Source organism: Talpa occidentalis, unplaced genomic scaffold (assembly GCF_014898055.3).
Source record: "Talpa occidentalis isolate TD23 unplaced genomic scaffold, MPIMG_talOcc4v2.1 talOcc4.5, whole genome shotgun sequence".
NCBI lineage: Eukaryota > Metazoa > Chordata > Mammalia > Eulipotyphla > Talpidae > Talpa > Talpa occidentalis.
The window spans coordinates 53,406,132-53,432,365 of record NW_023604861.1 but is presented as its reverse complement, the minus strand read 5'-3'; the positions used below and the strand labels follow the sequence as shown (position 1 = coordinate 53,432,365).

At 36.5% G+C, this 26,234-nt stretch overlaps 1 protein-coding gene across 3 annotated transcripts; it reads left to right on the top strand.

Moving 5' to 3' along the window:
• On the top strand, positions 1 to 25,197 carry SPART (spartin). Of its 3 annotated transcripts, none has more exons than XM_037527176.2 (9): positions 1 to 145; positions 7,446 to 8,251; positions 11,574 to 11,771; positions 14,059 to 14,226; positions 14,936 to 15,059; positions 17,128 to 17,322; positions 18,760 to 18,918; positions 18,999 to 19,089; positions 23,148 to 25,197. In XM_037527176.2, exons 2-9 carry the CDS (start codon positions 7,448 to 7,450, stop codon positions 23,419 to 23,421), a joined length of 2,013 nt encoding a protein of 670 aa, XP_037383073.1. In that variant the 5' UTR covers positions 1 to 145; positions 7,446 to 7,447; the 3' UTR covers positions 23,422 to 25,197. The 3 variants fall into 3 exon arrangements, with proteins under 3 accessions (XP_037383073.1, XP_037383075.1, XP_037383074.1); XM_037527178.2 differs by lacking the exon at positions 1 to 145 and adding an exon at positions 317 to 447; XM_037527177.2 differs by lacking the exon at positions 1 to 145 and adding an exon at positions 317 to 461.
• Positions 25,198 to 26,234: the final 1,037 nt, after the last annotated feature.

Sequence of the window (26,234 nt, the reverse complement as noted above, 5' to 3'; positions counted from 1 at the left end):
CCGCCGGAGACCTTGGCCAGGGGTGGGCGCCGAGGCGCCAGTCCGCGCCGCTCTCGAGGCCCAGTGCGCGCGTTCCTGATCTCCCCGGAGAGTCTGACTCCGGGCTTCGAAGCGAACTGCCGCCTCCCCGGACACCACTTCGCAGGTCAGAGTGTCCAGAGTGTAGGCCGCGCCGGCAGCTGACGAGCCCGTGGGGAAGGGGCCGCGCGGCGTCACGTGAGCGCAGCTGTTCGGCGGCCGCGCGCCGTGGGTGTGACGGGCGGGGCTGGCGCGGCCGCGTGACGTGGCGCGCGGTCGGGGCCGCTTTGTGAGTCCCGGCGTGCGGGGCGCCGAGAAGCTCGGGGCCGGTCGGGGTTGAGCTTCTCCCTGGCGCTGGGTCGGAAGGAGCGGGCCCCTGGCTGCAGGGACCGGTCGGGGAGCTCCCCGGGCGGCGCCACAGCGCCTGAGGTCTGGAAGGACAGGTGGGGCTCGGCCGCGGGTGGGGAGGGAGGCGCCCTGCGGGGGTCCCCAAGCGGGGCCGGCGGTGGCTGGAGCGTCCCGGACCCCGCGTACTTGGGGCGGGGGTGGGTGGGGAGGAGCCCTTCAGGCCTGGGTCTTTCATCCAGGTCTGGGCGGTGAGACTTTGATTGAAGGGAGCAAGTTCGAGAGGGACTAGTTTGGGAAGTTGTTATTAGCTAACTCCCACGCCATATTTCTGTAACTTCGAGGCCCCGGCGCCCCCTCGCCTCTAGTTACTGTGGGGCTGGAGGACGCGGCGCACCCCGCGACCCCAGGAACGGCGCCCTGCGGGAGCGTCTCCCGCGCCGCCTCTCGCGGCCCCCCCCCCCCCCGCTGTTTGCGCTGGGCTGGAAAATCGCGCAGCTTTTTCTCCCTCACCTGCGCGGTTTTTTGAAAGTGCGGTAAATTTTCTTTTCAAAAAGGTCAGCAAGTCACAGCAATTATGTTGGGAGTGGCTCGCGCGCGATTTGACTCTTTCAAGTTCGTTTGTTGCTGTTTACTCGGTTTCTTTGGGTTTGAGCACCACGGAGGATTCCTCCGACCTCATTTCTGCGACTGGAAAGAGTTTGTTTTGGAAGGTGCAGTTTCGCGACAAGGCATTATTGCGTTACAGGGGTTGGCCCAGTTGTTTGTTCTAAGTGTACTAAGTTGTTTTACTGCATCTCCTGAGGTTCCTCGAAATTTGCTTTATATTGTATTGAAATTTAATGAACTCGCCCTCTAGATCTTTGTTGCCGCTGAAATATGGCATTAAGTAATTAAAGAATTAAAGTTTTACCTTTAAATTTCCGAAAGCAAAACGAACAAGGTGACTTAGTAGAATGGGAAGCTTTTCTCTCACCTGGTCTTCTCTCAGCTGTGGGGCTTTCTGAAATGTATATATATAGGTCTAGTAAGGCAGAACAGTGTGGGATTCTACCACGGGGAGTTGCATAGTCACTTGGAAAGTTGTGTGTGTGTGTGTGTGTGTGTGTGTGTGTTTTTGTAAAGTGCCATATAGGCTAACAGTGGAGCAACTTCTGCTCGTTCTAGGGAGAGAAATGCTGTAGTAAGCACGGTTGTTTATGCTGTTTATGGGATTGAGCCAAGCGTTTGGCTCAGAAATTTGCCTTTTGTTTCTGAGTATTTTTTAAAGAGTGAGCATGCCCTGCCTCCCTTCTCTCCACACCTTGCCCTAGGCCCCCCCCCCGCCCCCCCCCCCCCCCCCCCCCCCGCTTAAAACAAAAAATATATTTTACTTCTTTTACTAGAACGTTTAGGAAACAACTTCAATGCACCTTTGGTATCTGCACTAGTTTTGGTTTGTAATTTAGAACGATTATACTTGTGTAGATTCTGGTTTTTAAATCAGATCGACACTTAAAAGACTTAATCAACTTTAAAAATTAAAGTATGTGATTTCATGTAATAATTTTTTTTTATCTTTTCAAAAGACGCCTGGTAAATATGTAATTGTGCCTAGGGGTTTGATAGTGTTTGTTTTTTTTTTAATTCACCGTTCTGTAGTCCCTATTCCTGTGAAGCACTCCATAATTTATGGAGAAATATAGCAAATCCAGAATAAATCATAAAATAAAAATATAATATTTTAATAGGAACTTATTTCTTTCTGTGCTGAGATGACTGACTACATACCACTGGCTTAACATCTAGTCTCTTCTGCTAAACATTTTTTTAAAAAATGTTCATGCCCAGCAAGGAAGGCAGTTCAGCTGCAGTGCACACCCTCTCCCCTTCCCTTTCCATTTCTGTTTTTTCCAGTGACACATTGTTTAGGAAATACGGCTACACACCAAGTAAAAAAGAGCTTTGAAATTAAAGTAAACAAAGGTAATATTGCTTCTATCTAGAGTTCTTTCATCATGCTGTCCTTCAAATGGTATTTATTCTTTAAGAATAGATTCTTATCTATTCTTTAAGAATCTATTCTTTTTTTAAAACAAAAATCTTCCAACTGTAAAACTACAAGCACCTTATCCCTTCCTCGAACTCTTAACTTGTAAGCATGGTAAGAATTTTAGCTTTGGAATCAGACATTTAATTTCATTTTCTTCACAAATATCTGTTGAGCCTTATTCTTTTTTTGAATCCTTATATTTATTTACAATCTCTGTCTTGGCCAAGATGCTTAATATTTCTAAAACAGTCTCTGCATCAGATATTAAACTGCAAGTATGTGAGAATTAAATGGACGCCAGAACAATGCCAAATATATTCAAAGAATCTGATGATAAACAGTAATTGATGGGGCCTCCCCTGGTGGCGCTATGCTGTGAAGCTGCCCGCAGTCTCTGCAGCACGGGGTCAATCCCGGCTGGCTGACTGGCGAGAGTCCCACATGGAGTGGCAGACCTCTCCTGTCTAGCCTGCTGCTCCCCTCAGCAGTGTATTTCAGTCAGTCTGCCTGTTCTGCTCCCCACTCTGTCTCTGGTGAATTCTCTCACCCTCCCGCACATCTGGCCTGAACCCCAGCTCTTGTATAAATAAATAAATAAACAAACAAACAAATAAATCTTTAAAAAAAAAACCCAGTAAGTTATGGTGGTGATTCTAAGGGCCAGAAATCATATGTATTTTATGTTGGCACTATAACTCATAGTGAGTAGTTTAAGAGTAGTGCTTTTGTTTGTACCCCTAAAGGTAATCTTTGTAAAACTGCCCTCCCCACACACATTTCAACTGATTCTTAACCTTTAAAGATGCAATTTCACATGGTATAGTTGCTGACGTTCTAATATAAAATTTGTTCGTCACTCTTAACTGTACTAAAAAAGTATAATATTGCACTTTTGTATCCATCATCATCAATTTTAAAAATACATGGTATTTCACACAATTCCTTTTTATTGAAATTGTATATCGATTTATACCCCCCACCGAAGGTTATCTTAATGTAATTTGTTTACACTTGAAAGCTTTCTGTTCTGTCATATATAACTTTAATAAAAATATTTGTATAAATTGAAACTAATTTAAAAATTTCTACGACTCTAGGAGATTGTTTTCTTCTGGATTGAGTTACTACAGGTGGGAGCAGTTGGTCAGATTTTATTAAATAGTAAACATGAAAAGTCAAAATTCAGTGGAAATTTGTCTTAATGGAGGGAGGTTAGAGTTAGGCCTAAATTACATTTTACACCATTGACTTTGAGCTGTTCTTTTAGAGGGGCTTTTCCATCCTGGGTGAAGCACCATAGTAAGAATGGGAGTGGGTGAGAGGTATGACTTTGTTTTTGTCAAGTGGGAAGATTGTGAAATGAACCTGGGAGAATAGAAGAACAACATGATAGCTGGACTGCAAGCATATTCCCAGAGAGATGAGTTTTAGGCATGCAAAAATGGAAGCAGAAGGATCTGGAAGCTATTTTCTAAAAATTATAATGTTCCTTTGAAGTCTTCATATGCCCCAGCGGGACACATTCATTGGTTTGAAGACCATTTACAGTGGTGATTATAGACAGGGATGATTTTACTGCTCAGATGTATTTTGCAGTGTCTTCGAGACATTTTGTGTCATGGTGGTACAAAAAGGTGCTGCTATTGGCACCCAGTAAATAGAGATCAGAGATGCTGCTGAACATCCTACGAGGTGAATAGGACTCCACTGACAAAGAATTATTCACCTCAAAATGTTGATGATGCTGAGGTTGGGAAACCTTGATTGCGGCAGTTTTGAGTCTAAGTGTCAGATAGTAAATATTCTGGGCTTTCAAGGCCATATATCATGGCTTTTATACCCTTTACACCCTTTGTTTTATAGTAGTTTAAAATGTAAATTCTCACTTCTGGGTTCTTTGAGAAACAGGTGATCTAGGGCAATTGACAGGTTCAAACATCAACTTTTCTCTGCAAAGTAGTAATAGTATAATGCCTCAAGAATTGTCTGTAAGATTCAATGAGATAAACACATGGAATAGTATAGTGTTTAGCACACATTAAACACTGTGAACAATGCTTGCTTGTTGTGGTACTTTAGCATGTACCCGAAGAACTGACTGCCAAGTCACAGTGTTGTTCAAGACCTTATTAAAGTCAATTGGACAAAACTTCACATGCTGGTTAAGTTCCTCAATCAGCTCACAAAAACTTGCTTAACCTCTGCTGTCTTGTTTCCTGAACTCTGAGTTTTCCTTTACCCTATGGAAGGTAGAGAACAGAATTCCTGTCCTCTTGTTCTGAGGGAAGAAAGAGGTGGGGTCTGTGGAAAGGCTAAGGTGTTTTAATGACAAGTCAAAAGCAAAGGCCAGAATTGCAGGGAAAGGGATTGTTAATTTTGATAAGGGGTTTTGAGGTAGGGAGGGTGAGGTTGGTCTATTTGTGGTCAGTTATATGTGATGTTTTGTAAATTGAGGACTAAATATACTCCTAACAATAATGAAGTTCTTGGACCAACAGTTTCTCTATTTTTCAGGTTGGAAGGTACTTAATCAAAAAGTAGACCACAGTTTCTGTGATGTTTTGATAGTGTAGATTGTTGCTAAAACAGCCTTAGACCATTTAGATTATCCTGCCACAGTTTAATGAGATGACAGGGAAAAAAATCTCAAACTGTGGTATCCAATAACAATGGGCATGTGGGTATTGAGCGTTTGAAATGGGACTAGGTGGAATTGAGATATGTTTTGTAGACAAAATACACACTGAGTTTGGAAGACTGAATTCAAAAAAGAAGATAAAATATCTCAAATTTTTTATTTGAGTACATGTTAAATAGTATTTTGGATGTATTTGGATAAATAAAATGTCACTGAAATTAATTTCACCTCTTTTTTCTTTTTGATGTTGCTGCAAGCAAATTTAAGTATATAGCTTGCATTGTAACTGTTTTCTAAATTAGTAATTTTTTATCATTCATATAGAATTAAATATTTTTATAAGTCTTAATAGTGAAAATCTGAGATCCCTTCCTCCCAAGGGTCTTATTTAGTAAATAGCTTTTTTTTTTTTTTTTTTTTTGTGGGATCCTCACCGGCAGCTGGGGAATGAACCGGGGCTGCAGAGGCTGGCGGGCAGCCTTGCAGCCCAGTGCTCAACCGCTGCACCACCAGGGGAGGCCCAGTAAATAGCTTTTTAATAAGCTCTGTTGCTACATAGACTCCCTCTTCCAAAGAAGATTGAATTCCATCAGTTGTTTTGCCTTTTGGAGATACTGTGATGTGATATAAATGAAGCTGTTTCTCTAACCCCCCACCTTAGCTTAGGCTTCACCTTTCTTAAACGGTGTTTTGTGAGTTACCGCTTCTCTGTCTTTTTCAGAACCAAAGCACTGTTAATTCTTCTTCTGCCTTCTTTGTCCTTGTGAGTTCATTTATCTGTTCAATTAAGGAATAACAGAAAGTGTGTATAGTGCACACTTTCTGTGTGTGTATAGTGCACACACAGAAAGTGTGTATAGTGTAATTGAATTTACAACATAATGACATACTGTATACACACATGTAATAGTCAGATCAAGGTTACAGAACATTTCCATTTACCATAAGGTCATCCCCCACCTGTCAGCATTGTTTTTATTTCTGTCATCACAGACAGGTTTTGCTTGTTCTTCAACTTCACTTACAAAGTCTCTTACTATATAGTCTCATGAAGTCATTTGTATCTGACTTCTTTTGCTCAAAGATTGGTGAAATTCTTGGGTATTGCAGGATTCTTTCTAGTTTTGTGTGATTTCTGTATATTGACTGCATTGTATAAATGTCCACCATTTATTCCTTTTCTTATAAGTGGACATTTGGATTATTTTGCATTTCTGGTTTTGTGAATAAGGCTACTGTGAATATTGTTGTATGTGTTCTTGAAGTAGATATTCATTTCTCTTGGTTATATACCTTCTAGAGGAATTGGTGTGTCGTAGAGTGGGTGAATGTTTGGTTTTACTGGAAATTGCCAGTTTGCCAAAGTGGCTAAACCATTTTTTTTTTTTTTTTTTAACTTCTGCCAGCAAACTATGAGGCCTAAAATGGCTTCCTTAATACTTGCCAGTCTTTTCAGTGTTTGGTCATATTGTGGATTTTAATTTCATTAGCCTGAGGAATATAGTAATAAATACTATTTCACATGCCATTTAAATATTCTTTTTTTTTAAAGATTTATTTATTTATGCATACAAGAGCTGGGGCACAGGCCAGAGATGGGTGGCGGGGGTGACAGGATTTACCAGAGACAGTGGGGAACAGAACAGGTGGATCAACTGAAGTACACTGCTGAGGGGAGCAGCCGGTGAGACGGGAGAGGACTGCCTCGCCATGTGGGTTGCTCCCTGGCTGGCCAGGGATTGAACACATGCTGCGGAGGCTGCGGATTCCTTCATAGGGGGGTGCTTAACCCCTTGTGCCACCAGGGAGGCCCCCCATTTAAATATTCTTTTTAATGAAGTGCCTGTTTGCCTTTTTCATTAAAAGAATGGTTGCTTTTAAATAATCTTGTTAGTTATTTTAATGGTGTTTTGGAAGGAAACTGGGCTACCTGTTTCCAAGTCACTGGTCACCTTTAAATAGAATGCAGAGAAATTTAAAGCTTCATCCCAATATTTTCCTGACTTTTGTCCTCTCCAGTGCATCCTTCAGCCTCATTTTTAATTAGTTGGATATTCTCTGGATTTATATTTTAACAAATTTACATGTGCCTCTTTGATTCCAACCTTAAATATTTATGATAGGAAACTTTTATTTCTTAAACTGGAACAAGGAAATCCTTCAATAGATATATTCTAACTTATTCTTTGCTATTTTAAATTAAAAAGACATTTAGGGCCAACAGCATTATTCATTTAACAAATCCATGTTGAGTGGTTTACTCCATTTCAGATCTAATAGTAGGTTGAAGTAATACATAGTGAACAAGACAGACAAGCAAGACTCCTGTTCTCTTGAAATATACTCAGCCAGAGATGATATTAGTAAAGAAATAGCTAAATAAGATAATTAAAGATAATATCTGTTTTGCAGAAATGGATCAAGAACCACAAAATGGAGAACCTGCTGAAATTAAGATCATTAAGGAAGCATACGAGAAAGCCTTTCTGTTTGTTAATAAAGGACTGAGTACAGATGAATTAGGGCAGAAGGAAGAAGCAAAGAACTATTACAAGCAAGGAATAGGACATCTGCTCAGAGGAATCAGCATTTCATCAACAGAGCCTGAACACACAGGCCCTGAGTGGGAATCTGCTAGACAGATGCAACAGAAAATGAAAGAAACACTACAGAACGTACGTACCAGGTTGGAAATTCTAGAGAAAGGTCTTGCCACTTCTCTACGTAATGATCTTCAGGAGGTACCCAAGTTATATCCAGAATTTCCTCCTAAAGACATGTCTGAAAAGTCTCCAGAGCCTCCATCCATTAGTTCACCTACTCTGCACCCTGAAGTAAATGGAAATACTTCAAATACAGGGCCACTTCCTGCACCTAATTCTGTAGCCTTACCATCTCCGAGTCATCCAGCAGAAGCACCTCCTGCTTATACCCCGCAAGCTGCTGAGGGTCACTACACTGTATCCTATGGAACAGAATCTGGGGAATTTTCATCAGTTGGAGAAGAGTTTTATAGAAATCATTCCCAGCCACCTCCTCTTGAGACCTTAGGGCTAGACGCAGATGAGTTGATTTTGATACCAAATGGAGTCCAGATTTTTTTTGTAAATCCTGCAGGAGAGGTTAGTGCACCTTCATATCCTGGGTACCTTCGAATCGTGCGGTTCCTGGACAATTCTCTTGACACAGTACTAAACCGTCCTCCTGGGTTTCTTCAGGTAAGCCAGAGAATACCATCATTTGACTTAGATGTAGAATTCATCATTTTTGTTTGTTAATATTTATAATGTGTCCAGTACACTGAACCAAAAGATCGTCAGTTCTCTTTTAAAATAGATTTCATAAAATGTATGGGGCTTCAACATCCATGTGTTTGGTAGCCTTTTTCTTTTTTAAGATATGAAATCTTTTATTAGTATTAAGATAGACCTGAAGGGTAGCAGAATATTCATCCTTGAATTTTTAATCCTTTATCTGAAGAAAAAAACCTAATAACTAATTTCAAACTATAATTCATGTGAATATATACCTATAAAAATATTCACAACTGTTGTCATGCACCAGCTGAGGAGCTAAACTGGGCTAGGTTCAGTCTAGTGACCAGCTGTCACAACTGGACCAGGGAGAGTTGCTGTTGCTACTGACATATAATAGTTAAGAGGCCAGGGGTGCTCTTCAACATTTAAACAATTGAGCGCCCATCAATAAAAAAATTGTCCAACCAAGTATGTCAGTAGTGCCAAGTTTGAGAAACCCTGGTGTGGAAATAGACTGATGATTTAAGGTGCAGTACTGAGACTCCAAGCATGAAAATTTATCAAATGCTCTCAGTCCAAGATCAAAGACTAGCACTACAGATATCTCCTATTTATGGTCCTAAATAAAAAATAAAATTGCATTCAAAGTTTGAGTCTCTTTTAAGTGGCTCTCATTTGTATGTATTAAGATATTTGTAGCATCTTTTAGTGTCTTAAAAGAGAATTTTCACATGCTTATTGAATTTTTTATTCTAAAAAACAATAAGCCAGTTATGAGACGTTAAATACAATTTATGCTTTAATTGCAATAGTCTGTTTTAGAAATCAGAGTAAGATAATTTGATTTTAAGTAGGCAGGCTTAGAATTTAGGCCATCTACCCTGTGGTGATTATTTAAATAAATATATCCGCCTTATAGGAGAATAATCATCCTAAAATATGTTCCTTAAATTACCATTCCTATGTATTTTTCCTTTGCAAATGGATGCGTGTGTATTCATGTAGTATTAAAGCTCATCTCTTCTGATAAATGTTTTTTAAAAAAGAAGTCTAGGGTCTCTAAAAGCTATTTTTTCTCATGCTTTGAGTTTTGACAGACTTTTAAAACCTGTTTAACCTGCACGTCATTCATACAAAACATTTATGTCAGTTTACCCTTTCAAAGTGAAACTGGAAAAAATCAGCCAGTAATGGATGAGTTCATCAGTTTGTAATAATCCACTCTAAGAAAAGTCAGTAGATTTTGTTTGGGGATTTTTGGGGATTCTCCAGTTAATCTTACAGAACTCATGGCATAGTACAAGAAACTTTAGCTAAAGGGTAGTTATTTAAGTATAACCATTACAAACTTTTTGTCAAATTTTATTTTTTTTAAATATTGTTATTTTAATGTTGCATTTATGAATTTCATCCTAACCAGTAACAACTGAAATTGAGGGAAAGCTATTTTATTTATCCCTAATGTAAAAATGTTTAGCTATTCAAATTTAAATAGTTTGCATAGTACTTGAAATTATTTCACATACCATAGATGCTTATGTATAATACTTTGAAAAAACAGTAGTGTTTTATTCTAACTTTATATGCGATAGTAGCTTTTGAGACAATGAAAAAAATACATAAAGAAAATTAATTTGAAATTTTTTATTAAGCACTATCAAGGAAAGAGTCATACGTGGGTAGCCTTATCCCTCCACATTTTTTTTTTAATTTATTTATTTATTTGTTTGTTTTGTTTATACATGCACTGGGTACAGTCAGAAGCGCGGGAGGGCGAGAGAATTCACCAGAGCCAGAGCGGGGAGCAGAGCAGGCAGAAGGACCGAAGTACACTGCTGAGGGGAGCAGCGGGCGGCAGGAGAGGTCTGCGCGCCATGTGGGACCCTCCTCCGGTGGCCGGGGAGCAGCCGGGGATCGAACCGCTGCGCGCAGAGGTCGCCGGCAGCTTCGCAACCCAGCGCTCAACCGCTGCGCCACCGGGGAGGCCCCCTCCCTCCACATTTATATTCTGTGAGAGATGATGTAGAATTCTACCAATTCTACCAATTCTACCAATGTAGAATTTTCCATTGGTACATAAAATTTTTCATGGTCTTTGACTCATATACACCATACAATGTTTCCATGGTAAATTGTCCTTGCAGCTTTTCTAAGATTAGGAAGATAGTGTCCTGAGAGAGGGGCACAGTTATATTCTGCTCACTTAAAGCATGTATGTTAATGGCAATTAATATGTTTGGATATTTGAATTTTAACTTAGACTCTTCTCAAGTTAGAGCTTCAAAATGTAAGCTTAAGTCTTGGTGCATCAACAGTCTAACCTCTCAGGTGACATTTCAGGGCAGCTTTGTGTCATTCTGATTTAGCGATAAACATAATATATTCCATTCTAGCTCTGTCATTTCACTTCTGTTGGGCTTAAAAAAATTATTCAGTGTGTTGATTACTGGTTTCTTTTTTTTTAAAAAGATTTATTTTATTTATACAAGCTCTGGGGTACAGGCCAGATGCACGGGACAGTGAGAGGATTCACCAGAGACAGAGCGGGGAACAGAACAGGCAGACTGACAAAATACACTGCTGTATTTTGAGGGGAGCAGCGGGTGAGACAGGAGAGGTCTGGTCACAATATGGGTTGCTCCGAGGCTGGTGGGGATCGAACTCATGCTGCAGAGGCTGCAGATTGCTTCACAGCGCTGTGCTCAACAGCCTGTGCCACCAGGGAGGCCCCCTAGATTACTGGCTTCTAATTAAAATAATTTTTTGCTTCTCTTGTGCCAGATTGCATGTGTTCCACTTTTTAGTTATTGACTGAGCAACTTCTCTGTGCTTCATGTTTTTTGTACATAAAAGGACAACCTTAACCAACTTTATGGGATTATTGATGAGAATTAAACCAGCAAATCAATGTAGAGTCCTTGAAAAATGTTTGCTTTTTTAAATTTCCACAAAAACGATGTCTAATTTGAATAAATGTTAATTTATTTTGACCAGTATTTATTCAAAGTGATTCTCATTATTGGTTAACAGTGGACTATATAAAGCCCAGGTTTTAAGTTATGATTAGTGATTTGTAGCACAGTTCTTCCTGAGTAGTTTACAGGAGCATCAAACTAGCAAGTGGTAGATTTTTCATGGAGGATTTGTTGACGCTGATATTTTTTTAAAGATCTGGTAAAAGGTACTTCAAACTTGAAAATAGTTATTTTTTGTTATGTGAATTTTAAAACCCTTGGTGAAAATCTTGTTCTAATTATATATATTTTTTAACTAATCTCTTCAGGTTTGTGACTGGTTGTATCCTTTAGTTCCTGATAGATCTCCAGTTCTTAAATGTACTGTGGGAGCCTACATGTTTCCTGATACAATGTTACAAGCATCAGGATGCTTTGTGGGAGTCGTCTTGTCTTCTGAATTACCGGAAGATGATAGAGAACTCTTTGAGGATCTGTTAAGACAAATGTCTGACCTTCGGCTCCAGGTGACTTTGTATGATAATGTTCAGGATGAAAATCTACCCTAACATGAGAAATTGTTGTAGGCTCTAATATGATCAAAGTTAGGAATCTGTGTATGCAATGTGCATGTGTATTCACATATACAAATTGGGGATTGGCTGCAAATAACGATTAAAATTGTGGACTTTGGAATCAAATTGCCTGGTTTTTTAATTCAAATTTCCCTCACTTACTACAGCTATTTAACTCAGTTTACGGATCTTCTCTAAACTTAGTTCTCTTACCATAAAATGGGGATAATAATAACATCCACTTCCTTGGGCCATGGTAAAGACTAAAATTTAATACCTTAAGGCATTTATATCAGTGCTAGCAAGTGGTAATGTTCTGTGAATATTACTGCTTTGCTGCTCAATTGGAAAAGTGGGTTAATGGAACTAAATAGTGAAGTGCAAGCAATTTCAGGGTATACGTATGACTGGCATTTTGAAATAGAAACAGTTTTTGTTTGTGAGAATTATCTTTGTTCTAATGGTAAATAAAGGCCAAATAAAGGCAAAAAATTAAAATGTGAATTTTATCCTGTCTCCATGTGCATGTCCTTATCTGTTAAAGGGAGCTGAAATATCATGGAAAACCTTTCTTTTTTTAACTTTTTTTCCCCTTTTTTTTGTGTTGAAGAACTGAGGTGTAGGCCAAAGGTACAGGTGGTGAGAGAATTCATCAGGGACAGAGTGAGGAGCAGAGTAGTTGGATTTACTGAAATATGTTGCTAAGGGGAGCAGCAAGTGAGACAGGAGAGTCTGCTGACTGTATGTGGGTTAGCTCCCTGGTAACAGTGATAGAGCTGAGACTTAACCCCTAGGCCACCAGGGAGGCTCCAGAAAAGCTTTGTTTAGGGGTTACTGCCTACCGTAATATAGAACAAGATGGGGAAATATTTTTTATTGTGAATATTTGAATTGTTATCTGGGGTTGAAGTAGATTGACAGCATGATAGTACAATCTTTCATTCTCAGCATATTATTTAGAATCTATTATTTAACTAGGTGTATGGTGTTAAATATTGGGACAAGAAGAGAGAACGGGAGACTATAAATATTATATATGTGTAACAACTCCTATATCAGGCATCTTATAGTCTTGATAAGCATAGCGCAGTGTGATAGGAAATGAAGTAAAAGTATATGCAAAGTTCAGGAAGGAGGTTGGGGGAATTTCATAAAATTTTTCCCATTGAATTTTAGTCTTAAAAGAGTTGTTCATATTTTCTCAGTAAGCAGGACACATTTTCAGTCCTTTAAAATATCAAAAGTGATAGAGCATATCATCAGCTAAGCAGAAGGTCAGAGAGTTCCCTAAGTATTAGGCTGTATAAACTATATATGAAAATGACCTGATTACTAACATATATGTTAGCATAGCCAATGCTGTACATTTGAACTATATTAACAAAATACTTGATCCCTGTACGGTGTGCTAATGGAGAGTTCACAAAGGCAGGAACGTGGTCAAATGGATATAGATTCAAATCTTAGCTTGGAAATTTACTACTTCAATGAAGTGGACATTCTAAAATCCTTCTGACGTATTAGAGAGTTGTTTGTCCCTTGACCCTTAACATTTATTCAACCTATATTACTGGAAAGACATTAAACTGTCTTATAGGTTATTTTTTTTCTCTGTTCAGTTTTGTTTTTTGGTTGCATGTTATTTTTAGCATGCTCTATTGTCCCAGAACTTTAGTTGTAAACAAATGGTAATTCGTTGATTTAATTGTCTTTGCTCTTAAGCATTCATCCAGCAAAGTGTATGCTTGCAGAATAAATTTAGTATTAAGTGCAAAGGCAACCAAAAAAACAAAATCAACCTTGCAGAGTTTTTGACCTGCACGTGTTTTCTTAATTGCCTTTAAATTCATTTAGTCTTATGTGTGTTTTTCTAAGCCTTACTATTTAATTCAATTCAGTAGTAATTACTTAAATTCAAATGTGGCTGCATCTGATTTATCATTTATACCAACAAGCTTTAAGTTTATCTTTTATAATACCTTTTGAAAATTGCTTTAGGCCATAAGCTCTGAACCAAAGAAAAAGGTTTGAGGTTTGATATAAGATAAAACAAAAGTATAGGGAAAAAATAGGCAAAAGTAGTTGTGTCTATAGATTGTCAAACACTGACATTTGAAAAAAATCTAAAGGAAAATACTAACATTTGAGCACATGTATTATTAGAGCATTGGACAGAGCTTAGAGGGAAGTCATTTGAGAAAATCTGGATTTGACCTAAGCTTAGTCCTTTACTCTTTAGACCAACTGGAACCGGGCAGAAGGAGAAAATGAATTCCAAATCCCTGGAAGATCAAGAGGCCCTCCTGACCAATTGAAAGAAGCCAGTGGCACTGATGTGAGACAGTTAGATCCTTCATTGGACCAAGGCAGTAAGGATGTGCGTCATAAAGGAAAACGAGGGAAAAAGGTAAGTAAAAGAGCAGTAAGGTGTGCGTGTCTATTCTGATGATACCTTTCACCAGTTCCAATTATTTATGAGATCCCCTCCTGCAACTTGTGGTGTCAGTCAGTAAATACTGGTAAAAGTAATTAGAATGTCCCTTTCCGTTGCTTGAATTGTTTTAAAAGATATTTCGTATTGGGAGGAGGGATAGATATTTTTTCAACTAATTGAAATATTTTTATAATTACATTAGTGATGCATATACTTTTTTTTAGTTTTGTGTTGTGGTCTTCTCTACCTTCCTGTATATAAATATGCCAGGATCTTAGGACTAGGTATGCTCCTGTCTCGTGTTTCTTACACTGCTGTTTTTATTCGGGTTTCTTATTTCTTCATGGGTGGTCAATAAGACAGAGATTGGATTTTTAAAAATACACTTACTAATTTCTTTTTTCATTTCTTAGTCTGAGTAGATACTATTCTATAAATGTTAAAGTGTTAGAATGCAGTGGCAAAAGTTCAGATTTTTAACTTGAGAAATTTACTTGATAAGCAGATCAGCAAAAAGAAAATTTCATTCTATCATGGTATTGCATTTTGTTTTAAAGTATTCTGGTAACTAGGTTGGTTGGAGATATTTTCATTAACTACATCTAGTATTTTTTTATATAATGTTTACAATTTGCCCCTTACTACCTTACTATTTCACATTTTGAAACATTTTTACTTTTAGACAAAAGATACTTCAAATGAAGAAGTTAATCTGAGTAACATTGTACCCTATGAGCCAGTTTCAGAAGAAAAAGCAAAGGAATTACCTGAATGGAGTGAAAAAGTGGCTCAGAACATTTTGTCAGGTATTACAGTAACAGACTTTTATTCACTGTAATGTGAAACTTTTGGTCTCCATAAGGGAATACTGAGCTATATTTTGTATTTTAGTTCTAGATAACCAGTTTATAAATATTTAAACAAAAATAGAAGGAACATCGCTTAGAACATCAATTGTCATATAGGTGTAAGTTTTTCGTGGCCAGTTATTCTCTGTTTGTACTCTGTAAAATTGACATGGCAGTCTTAAGTTAGTCTGGCTCCAAGGGTGAATGGTCTAGCAAACAGGCATAAGCTGCATATAATCTGGCATATTCTTGGAAATTTCCAGCATCATTCATTATAAACACATCTTTCCAGATTCAGGGGAAACCATTTCTTAAGAGGGGAATGTCAAGATTATGTTGAAAGAATATATGAAACAGGAGATATGGCTGCTGGCCATTTTTGGAAAAGTCAGCTACTACAGGGAAAAAAAAAAGTCTGCTAGCACATAGATTCCACACACTGATTCTACTCAAAGGAATAGAGCTTCTTAGACCCAGTTAATTCTGGAAAAGATCTCTTCAGATATTTCAAAAGAACTCTAAGCAGTGCATCATTTAAAAATGAACAAAAATTACATTCTGCTGATCTCATTGTCTTCATGTTTGTAATTCTTTTCCTTTTCATCTTATAACCTCAGGGCTAGAGTTTAGTAATAGGCATAATGGTAATATTCAAACTTCCTAGCTGGCTATAAGTATATGTCTTCTTTTGTTCTTTTTAATAGGTACAATAAAAAACAATTAGCTCACCAATACTTAAGGTACAAATGACAAAGAAAGGCACAGAGAATATATATATGAAAAATTACCTGTCTAGAGACTTTTAATGTGATTGTACTTGCACTCACATCATGTATCTTAACTTCACAAGATGAGTAACTAGAACCAGAGATCTATATTGTGCTCATTCACCATAGCCCATCACTGGTTCCTGTCCACTGTTGAAGGATGAATAAAGATCAGTAAAAGCTATAGTCTTATCCTTTAAATTTACCTTTATAGAATTTTGGCTTAGCATTTTTAAATAAACAGGTCTGATTTTTCCATGATCACTGGATGTCTTCTCACTCAATGGCTAAAGTAATTATGTACAAACCATTCCACAGACCTTAGGGGAGAAGCACCTCAAGTATTTCATATGTCTAACTTTAAAAGTTCCATTTTTTTTTTTCAGGGTATAGTCACAAAGGAAATATTTAAAATTGTAAGTTCTTTCCAGAGGAGAGTAATACTTTGCTTTTTAGGGGACAACCCTTCCTCCTTATGTGTCTTTCTTTGCTTCTCTCATCTAGTTCCCATTTCCCCTTTTCTCACATGTTCCCTCCCTCGGGGCCTTTCTCTTTAGAGAAGTGTCTGTATTCTCCCTATCCCTTTGTTCATGCAGCAAGAAACAACTGGGGCCTGCTCCCATGAAAAATAAACTAAATCATCTAGGCCTCTCAGTTTTAATCTCTTGGGTTTTTTTCTTCTTGCACTTTCTTTGGGTGTTTTTATGTCTCTCAGTCAGTCAGTTTTATGTTAGAAGCTTAAAGGTGCTTAAGGTCAAGGTGTTAAGATGTGGGATTTAGGGAGGAATGGGATCACCTGCTCTGCGCTTTTAGCCTAAATCAAACAAGCAGGAGTAGATAGTGGTAAAGATTTGTTCATTTCTATAATGGTTTGTGTTGTTTGTGTCATTCTCCTTCAGCTCTTCAAGGGGAGGTGGAGGGGGATGAAGAGGGGTTGTGAGGTGGTACCTGGACTAAGGCAACTAGAACAAGGATAGCTGGGTCCACTAGTCAAATGCCATCTTTAGTAGTATACTGTTGTAACATAGAGATGCCTACACATGGCAACATAGATTAATACAGAATTCTGCTACTGAGTGATATATAAATGTTGAAAGATAAATTTATTTAGAAAACTGTAAGTGGGAAGTTTGCTTGAAAGTTTATGGCATGTTTGTGATCTAAAATTGAATATTTTTCCTATTAATCGGTTATTAAATTAGGATTTAAAAGTATAATTAGCCTTAATATTATTCAACTTAACATTTTTCTTTGAAAAGGTGCTTCCTGGGTGAGTTGGGGTTTAGTCAAAGGTGCAGAATTTACTGGCAAAGCAATCCAGAAAGGCGCTTCTAAACTTCGAGAACGGATTCAGCCAGAAGAAAAACCTGTGGAAGTTAGCCCAGCTGTGACCAGAGGACTTCATATAGCAAAGCAGGCCACAGGAGGAGCAGCAAAAGTCAGCCAGTTCTTGGGTAAAGTAACTTTAGATTACTTTTCAGTTAAATTAAAAATAATTTGTTAATCCAGGTTAACCTAAGTGCTCATTTAGATGGTTTAAGAATAAAGAATTTTTTCTAAGAACAAAGTTTTACCTTGCTACTACAGTGGGATCTACAGAAAAACATGTATTTATCTGAGTCTTAGAAATAAGAATTTTAAGCACTTGCCACATCTGATTAAGAACCTGCATTTTTTCCTTAAAATTCCTAGATGTCTCTTATTTACATACTAAAGTTCAAGAAACACTGGTTAAAGGGTTGTTTTAATGTGTTGGAGAGGGGATTTGTCTTTGCCTTTGGAATGGTTTTGACTATATGTGCTATCCTGGAATATGATACATTTATTTTTTTATCTTCCCTCATGAAAAACATAATTCTAACTTTTAAAAAATAAATTATTTATATATATTTTATATCATTGTTCATTTTTGTACAATGTTTGCTTACTTTTCTCAGGTGTAGTCCCCATAGAATTTCCACCGCCAATTCGCCAGTGTACCATCACCATAGTGCCTTGTGCTCTTCCCGCCCTCCTTTTGATACCTCTTCCTCCTCCTCCCCCACACAATGTCTCTGATTTATAGTTGCCTGATTATTTTTGTTTTGTTGTGTTTATTTTTATTATTTTTTCCCTGATCCCTTATTTGGTTTCCCTATATTCCTATTAGTGAAACCATCCCATGTTTTTCTTTTTCCTTCTGACTTATTTCTCTGAATATGAATATGATACATTCTTTCAAGGACAACTGACTCCTTAGTAGCTGAGAGCCTGGGAGGCAGGAGGTATTGTTTGAGAAAGGATGTTTAATAGATTCTTGTGCCAGCCTTCCCAAACATTTCCTTTTTAATCCCTTCTCTTGAGAATCAGAGCTCTAAATTCGGTATTTTAAAGTGGTCAAATAGCTGCTTACAGTATTATCATTTAATTATTTAAAAAAAAAGGTTGGGTATTTAGTGTTCTTTTAAATCAGATTTTTTTTTTTTTACTTCTATATAAACTTAATTTTCATTTCTATTTCAGTGAGTTTGCTGATATAGAAAAAAAAATCAAGTACACTTAACTGGAAAACACAAAAAGTGAACCTACCCATTTTGCATTGCAACAATCAGATAGAAAAGGTTTTCTTTTAAGTAAAAATACCAAAAAGAACATTGTATTTGAGAGGCATGTAGTTATAAGAGGCAGGTAATTTGCTACTAATGTAGGCTCAGCAAATATTCCTTAAACTAAATAATAGCTTTTGTTTAAAAAACAGCCAATTTTAGTTCTATCCTTAAATAGAAATGCTAACATTATGCAGTAAAACAAGTTTAGATGCCCCTGTAAGAATTTTGTTAAATAAAACTGATAACATCAAGGAAAGAACACATTTTTTTCCTAAGATTTTTTTTTTTTATCGGTTGTATTAGTAGATGGAGTTTGCACTGTAGCAAATTGTGTTGGAAAGGAACTAGCTCCACATGTCAAGAAGCATGGAAGCAAACTTGTTCCCGAATCTCTTAAAAAAGACAGAAATGGGAAGTCTCCTCTGGATGGTGCCATGGTTGTAGCAGCAAGTAGTGTTCAAGGTAACATAAAGGCCCAGAAATTTAACTAGGAAGGTCTATTGGCTTAGGCCAGTTTTACTTACTTTTAAATGTATTTGCAGGATTTTCAACTGTCTGGCAAGGATTGGAATGTGCAGCTAAATGTATTGTTAACAATGTTTCAGCAGAAACCGTACAAACTGTCAGATACAAGTAAGTTGAATTTTATCAGTTTGTATGCCTCTTATGCATTTATAGAAATCCAGGACATCAAAGAAGTTATTTTTATTAAGTGTCTGACAAAACAATTTTTTCACTATTTTTCTTAAGTAGGAAGAAACATGTTTTTAACAAATTAATAGGATTGCTGTGATTTTGTTTATAATTTACTATTTATTATCAATATTTGTTTACCATTAGTGCCTAGAGTTACTATATGCCTTAATTATGTTCATGATGTATGATATTTGTCTATAGGTTTTATGGGAAAAACTTGAATTATAATTAAGCTGTTTTAGATGGATGTCAGATGGATGTCATCTATTCCATGTAATACAAAATGGACAAAAGTAGAATGATTTGCCCATAAGTGTTTTAAAGATGAGACTAAAAAAATAGGATCTTCTGATTTTAGTTCTTAATACTGTCCTTACAAATACTAGAGGAATCAAACTTAAAAATAAACAAAAACCTAAATCTAGTATGAAGAACCTGAGTTGCTTTTCTTAGCTTTGAGTTCATTTAGATCTTAGATCTTAGTATTTAATGTTTATTTAGAAAGCATATTCTCTTAATGGTATTCTCTCCTCTTGGTGATCTGTGTTAATTATCCACTCACAGGATTCAAACATTTGAATTTATACATTTGAATTTATACTTAAATATCAGACATTTTATTTAGTGCTTTTCATATGTATTATTTTATCTTCATCACTATTCCCTCCATTTTCTAGATGAGGAAACCAAAGCACAGAATGTTAAGTACTTTGTTAGAGATTATGCCCTATTAAGTAGTATAGCTGGGATATAAACCAAATCTCTCTCTGTCATGCACTGTCAGAGAATGGTGCTGCATCACCATTCTCCTCGGTGGGTTATTTGTTTAATATATGGAGTTATTTTCCACCACTGTCTGGCATGTCTTTAGATTACCCCCCACCACAGAGTGAATTGTCTTTGACTTAGGAAATACTAACTTTTTCCAGCCTAAGTTAGTTTGATCTGTTCAGTCTTGGGCATGCATATATTTGAATAGAAGCAACATGGCAAAACATCTTGATGTGTCAAGAAAAAAGATTTGGAAAAGAAAATACAAGGTGTTCTTACTGCCTATGGTAATCCCTCCTATGCTAATAGGCAATAGTTGTTTCAAATTGCCTTAATTATATGTATTATGCTCAGGAGGAAAACAAATGTGTTATTGAACTTCTGTATGAGAGTTCTGGTGGTATCGGTCAATACAGAGGAATATCTTGTTATTTAAGCATGTTCAAAAGTAGATTGTATTAAAGGAATATTTATCCATGCCTTTTATGGTTTTGATTGTGATTCAGGGTTATGAATGGTTCACAAAAGGATTCATATAATTATGCTCTTAAAATGTTTAGGAAAATGTATAGAATTGTTAATAGTTTACCTTTATCAGCTACCTTAGTACTTTCATTTTAGGATCATGAAGACAGGAATAATGAAAAGCAATAAGTCAACCTGCTATAGTTTAAATGCAATATGGTATCTATTAGATAATTTATCACTAGTAGCTAAATATCACCTTGAAGCTCCTTTGTTTCCACTCTAAATTGTTCAGGGGAAAATAATACCACTTCAGTAAATTAGGTTTTTGTTTTCCCCTTAGAATATTTTCTTAGAACACTTATTTGTGAAGAATAAACTTAGCAAAAAATATTTTTCTGTAAAGAATTTACTTTTTAAATATATTTTATTAGTTTGTTTAGTGAATTTTAACTAAACTGTCCTTAAATTTGCCCTGGGTGAAGGGGTAATTTAAATCTGATAAGGTTAACTCCTTTGGCAGATGTCATACTACCCCAAATCTGCTATATAACATGTACTAGTCAGGAGTTACAGAATCAACCATCTCTTTTGAATATGGTAACTATATAAATATTTAAACACCATCACAATGTCCTTCATTTATTTTTTCTTGTATTGTAAATATCCTTCCTAGTTTCTGTAACAGTATGGTTTCTATATACAGTATGGTTTCCAAGTCCTTTACTGGTGGTCTCAAAACATGGCACCGAGAAGTGAATCTAATATACCAGATACGTTATGATCAGATTGAATACAGTGTTGGTAAGATTTTTGCACTTGATAAATATGGCATACAAGAGAAGTCTTCATGGAAAACAAGTAAAATCATCAGGGTACCAAAACAGATCCCTTTTTAATACATTGTTAAAAATAATACAGCTTTTAGAATTGTAATACATATAGAAGAAATATCATGAGGGCAGTTAGATCTATCAAACTGGAACAGTAGAATAAGGGACATCCAGTATTCAGAAGTGGAAATTTTTATGTGGAGGAATTCCAGTGTTCAAAAACACTGATGGGGGAAATTCTTGTTTTGATATCACTTCACTGGAGTTCACAAAATCCTGAAGAGAGAAGCTTTAATGGAAATGTGCTCAACTGAAATTAAGGTTATTCTTCCAGTGCTAAAACTGCCAACACTGCTTTTTCTCATTTGGTTTTAGCCAGTGCCAACTGATGATATTTGTGACAATGGGAAGGCCCCAAGTCTTTGCAACACAGCAAATTATGTGTAATTGAGGGTTGCAAGGTAACTGGTAGAAGGCGGTTATAGGAAGCATTTCAGTCTGTTTTCTGGTGAGACTATTCCTGTCAGGAGTGCTTGACAGATTGTGGCTTCTGCTATTCTCTGACTAATTATTAAGGCAAAGGACACAACAGAATCATCATTCAGGAGCATAACAGTGAAATTACCTCACATTTCTAATACTGAGGTTCAGAAAACCAAACTTAAGCCAGTAGGATTGCAAATCATGGATCTAGGCCAGGTTAATGTCATAGAGGATTTCTTTCATTCAAAGCACAAATCCTGTGTTAGTCTAAAATGTCCAGTTACAGTTTACAAAACACCTAGGAATCTTCAGTGTATTAAGACAAAATTGTCAAAGTTTTACCTGTCTGTTGTTTAAACAGTCCTGTAACTGAGGAAATCTATGGCAAGAAAGTTATAAAAGACTGGTACTTAAAACAGGGTAAGTTTTAGTAACCTTGTATGGGTCCTCAAATTGTATTTTCTCATATAAATGTAGGATATTTTTATCATAAATAATAAGTACATTTCTGTAGTTCTTTGTAATTTTTCAAGTACTTTGTATACATTGAATGATTTAGAAACTGTGAAATTGACTAAGGAAGAAACAAATATTGAATGCCAGTAACTGTTTTGAGTGCTTAGGTACATTAATGAACAAAGGAAAGAGTTCCTTCTCATGTGGGACCTTATAGTCTAGTAAGACAATAAACGAAAAAGAAACAATAGCTGTAAATAAGTTCTATAGTAAATGGCAGGTGATAAGTTATAGAAGAAAAAAAAAAGCAGTTTAAAGGGGAATCGATTGACAGTGGAGTGGGGCATGTGGGATAAGGCAGCTTAATTAGTAGGCAAACTTAAAGAAGGTAAGGCAGTTAGCTGTGTGAATACTTGGAATGAGAGTAGTCTGAGCAAATACCAGCCAGTCCAAAGGTCCTAAGGTGGCATATTGTGCTTGGTGGGTTCAAAGTCCAGCTGGTCTACCAGTGAGTCTGTAGTAAAGTGTGGAGTGAGGGAAATAGTATTAGAGAATCGCAGCTTAAAGACAAACTCAGATTCTAGTAGTTTAAAAGACTTAACCTTTGGTAGACCTCAAACCATTTTTGGTGACTAAATTACTGGTGTCCTGCAGTTGCTTCAATGAAAATTCTCTTATACTTCGAGAAGTTGTTAATAATGACTGATTAACAACTTTTATTAAAACTTACGTTTTATTCTTCAACATAGTCTTTATCACATTAATTTCAATTAACCTGAGTTTATTTTCACAGTTTTTGCTAAAAGAAAAAATACAGCCTTGTTATATAGTGTGATTTTATCCATTACTATGTCTTAAGCTATTAAGTTGAAAACTAACCTTTGATTTTGCTTTCAGGGATAACATACTAATTGTGTGACTTATTTAATATTAACTCAGAAGATCTTAATTTATAACATTGTAGTTTCTTTATTATTTCTTTTAAAGGTATGGGCATACTGCGGGAGAAGCTACACATGATGCAGTAGATTCTGCCATCAATGTTGGTGTAACTGCCTATAATATTGACAACATTGGTATCAAAGCAATGGTGAAGAGAACTGCAAAACAAACTGGACATACACTCCTTGAGGACTATAAACTAGTTGATAATTCTAAGGGGGGAAATCAAGAAGTGGGAGAAAATGTAAATGTGAAAGGGGAGAATGATGATCAGACCAAGGAACTAAAGAAGAAGGAGTCAAAGAAGAACGATAAATGATGGAAATGCTGTGAATTACCTATACCAAAGCCTTATAAAATGAATGCAGTTTTGTTAAATAGGCAGATGTGGATTTCCCACAGATTAACCTGTATTTAAACAATGTATTCATTCTTACTAAGTGACTTGTTTCATAAGCTTTATGGCATGTATTCTACTTAAAAGGAAAAGAATCAGTATTCTTGCATCTGGCCCTTGGAAATATACAGTTATATTCTCAGTAAGTTTATTTTTTTCTAAATGTGGCTAAAATATTTTTGCAGTTAAGACTAATCATATGTATATTATAAACCTCATTAAACCTATTGTTAAACTATTTTTGTATTTACTATCTTTCAGAAAGTAGGAAAGTATGAGGAAGTAACAAGGTAGGAGATTATATATTTACATAAAACTTAGTTCAATTTGTACTGGCAAAGGATCACTTAAAATATTGTTTCCTCTTTATGTACTAATGGTGAATTTTTTTTTATAGGTGCTTGTCAGAATTTTAAGTGTATAAGCTAAAAAACTGTAATCTTAAACTAAAAGAACTTTCATTTAACATTTAAAAGCCTTCAAAACATGAAGAGACTACTCGTGAATAGTAAAATGAGGTTCTATAAAATTATTTGATAGCTTATCTCTGTTAGAAAACATGATTATCTTTTTTATTTAAAATAAGTACAGATTTTTAAATATTCTGGATTTAGACTGGTATTGATCTGTTAGGAGTCTTAGAAATATTGGGGGATGAGTGGCAGCCTACTAAAATTTGAAATGATTATTACCAGCTTAATTAGACAAAAGAGGACTTTAACAAAACATGTTACCATATTTACTTCTGTAAGTTTTTCCAGAAGACTAAAATTTTGTAAAAACTCCAACACAAAACAGTTGTGTTTACAGATGGTAAATATATTTTTATTTGGGATTCAGTCAGTGGAATTTTATATATTAAGAAACCAACAAAGGATATTATTAGAAAAGTTTCTATTCATAATCAGGATAAAATTGTGAAGAACGTAGCTTTAACTAACCCATTTTGGGTGGGCATAATAGTTTACACTCTGGCAGACCAGGCTGTTTCACAGACTTATAAGCTATAAATATGTAAGTAAATACCTAATGGCATTTAATTTTGTTTACTGATTTTAAAAGATTGGTGTTGGTTTTTATGGCTGTAGTCCATTCTGATATTTCCGAACCTCTAATGGCTACAGTTTATTGAATTCATGTAAAATTGTCCAAAGAATATATTTGTGAATAAAGTGCCCCTGAGTTAATTGGCTTCAAATGTATACATGAGCTTGGATTTCAGGAACACATTGAATTAGTAGTGCCTTTCCCTAAAACCAAGGATATTGTACTAGTGTTAAAATGGAAATAAAATTCACTTGGTAAATGGCTGCCGATCCATCTCTGCTTTGTTTAAGAAATGGAATGACAAATAGTATAGCCTAAAGATTAAAAAGTAACCTTAGACCAGAAGTTAGCAAATCTGGATTTGCCAACTAGGTATGTAGTTACCCATTTCAATTCGTTCTGTTTACCTGGTTGTGGGTTAATTCTTTGGATTAATAGCTAGATAAATTTTGATCAAAATAGCTGCAATGTTTGCATTCTCCAGAGAAACAGAGTCAACGGAAGTTGACTTTTGTACAACAGAGCCCATGGCTCTGTCAAGCTGACAGAGTTATATGCTGTGCAATCAGCATATAACTGTTGGCCCCACAAAATTTAGTAGTCTACTATTGACTAGAAGCCTTACTGAAAACATAAACAGTTGATTCACACATACTTTTTTACATGTTATATATGTTATATATGTTATATACATGTTTAGAGTAAGCTATTGAAAATACTAAAAAAATCATAGCAAATAAATTTACATGATTGTATTTATTCATACCATAAGTTTACATCTCCCATTTATAAGAAAATCCATATGTAAGTGGAACAGCAGAGTTTAACCTATGTTGTTCAGTGGCCAGCTACTTTTTTATTTGTATGTACATACATAAAGAGAGAGAGAGAGCAAGATTATCAGGAATTTAATCATGAAATTACAGAGGCTGATCGTTCCCAAGACCTGTTGTTAGTGAGTTGGAGTTCCAAGTCCAAGTATGATAGCCTGAGGACCAGGAGTGCCAACTGTGTTCTGGTCTGAAAGCTGGCAGGCTTGAGACCCGATAACAGCCTGTTTCACACTAAGTCTGAAGGCCAAGAAAGACACTATACCAATTAAAGCAGTTAGGAGATTCTATTCAGATCTTCATTTGAGTGGAAGAGGACAACTTATCTTAGGGAGAGCAATCTGCCATACTCAGCTTACTGATTGAAATGTTAATCTCATCCAGAAATACCCTCATAAACATCCAAAATAATACCTGGCCAAATGTCTGGAAAGCCCATGGCTCTGTCAAGCTGACAAAATTGACTATTATAGCATCTTAGTTTTCATTGTCGAGACTTTTCCCCTAGCTCTAAGTTCTTTTGAGATTCAGCAGATTCATAAAAAACAGTTCTCAATATTTATTGCTACTGGGGTTTTTCTTCACTTTGCTTCTACAGACTGTTTCTTCCCTATGCTGTACTACATAGTTTTCTGGGACCACCTCAAGCCCTAACCAGCTATAGAAATAATGACAGTAATATTTATATAATGCTTGCTATGTACCAGTAATGTTGCAAGTGCTTTTACATAAATATTAAGTCATTTCAACCTCACAGCATTCTTGTGAGGTGCGTAATTTCACAATCCTCACTATACAGAATAGGGAACAGGTATAGAGACCTTAAGTAACCTTCACAAAATTGAATAGAACAGTATG

Excerpts from the sequence above, each read along its gene's own strand:
- SPART (XM_037527176.2), top strand. The coding sequence starts at position 7,448 with ATGGATCAAGAACCACAAAATGGAGAACCTGCTGAAATTAAGATCATT. Across the intron at positions 8,252-11,573 it reads GTCCTCCTGGGTTTCTTCAG|GTTTGTGACTGGTTGTATCC; the intron begins GTAAGCCAGAGA and ends TAATCTCTTCAG. Across the intron at positions 15,060-17,127 it reads GGCTCAGAACATTTTGTCAG|GTGCTTCCTGGGTGAGTTGG; the intron begins GTATTACAGTAA and ends TTCTTTGAAAAG.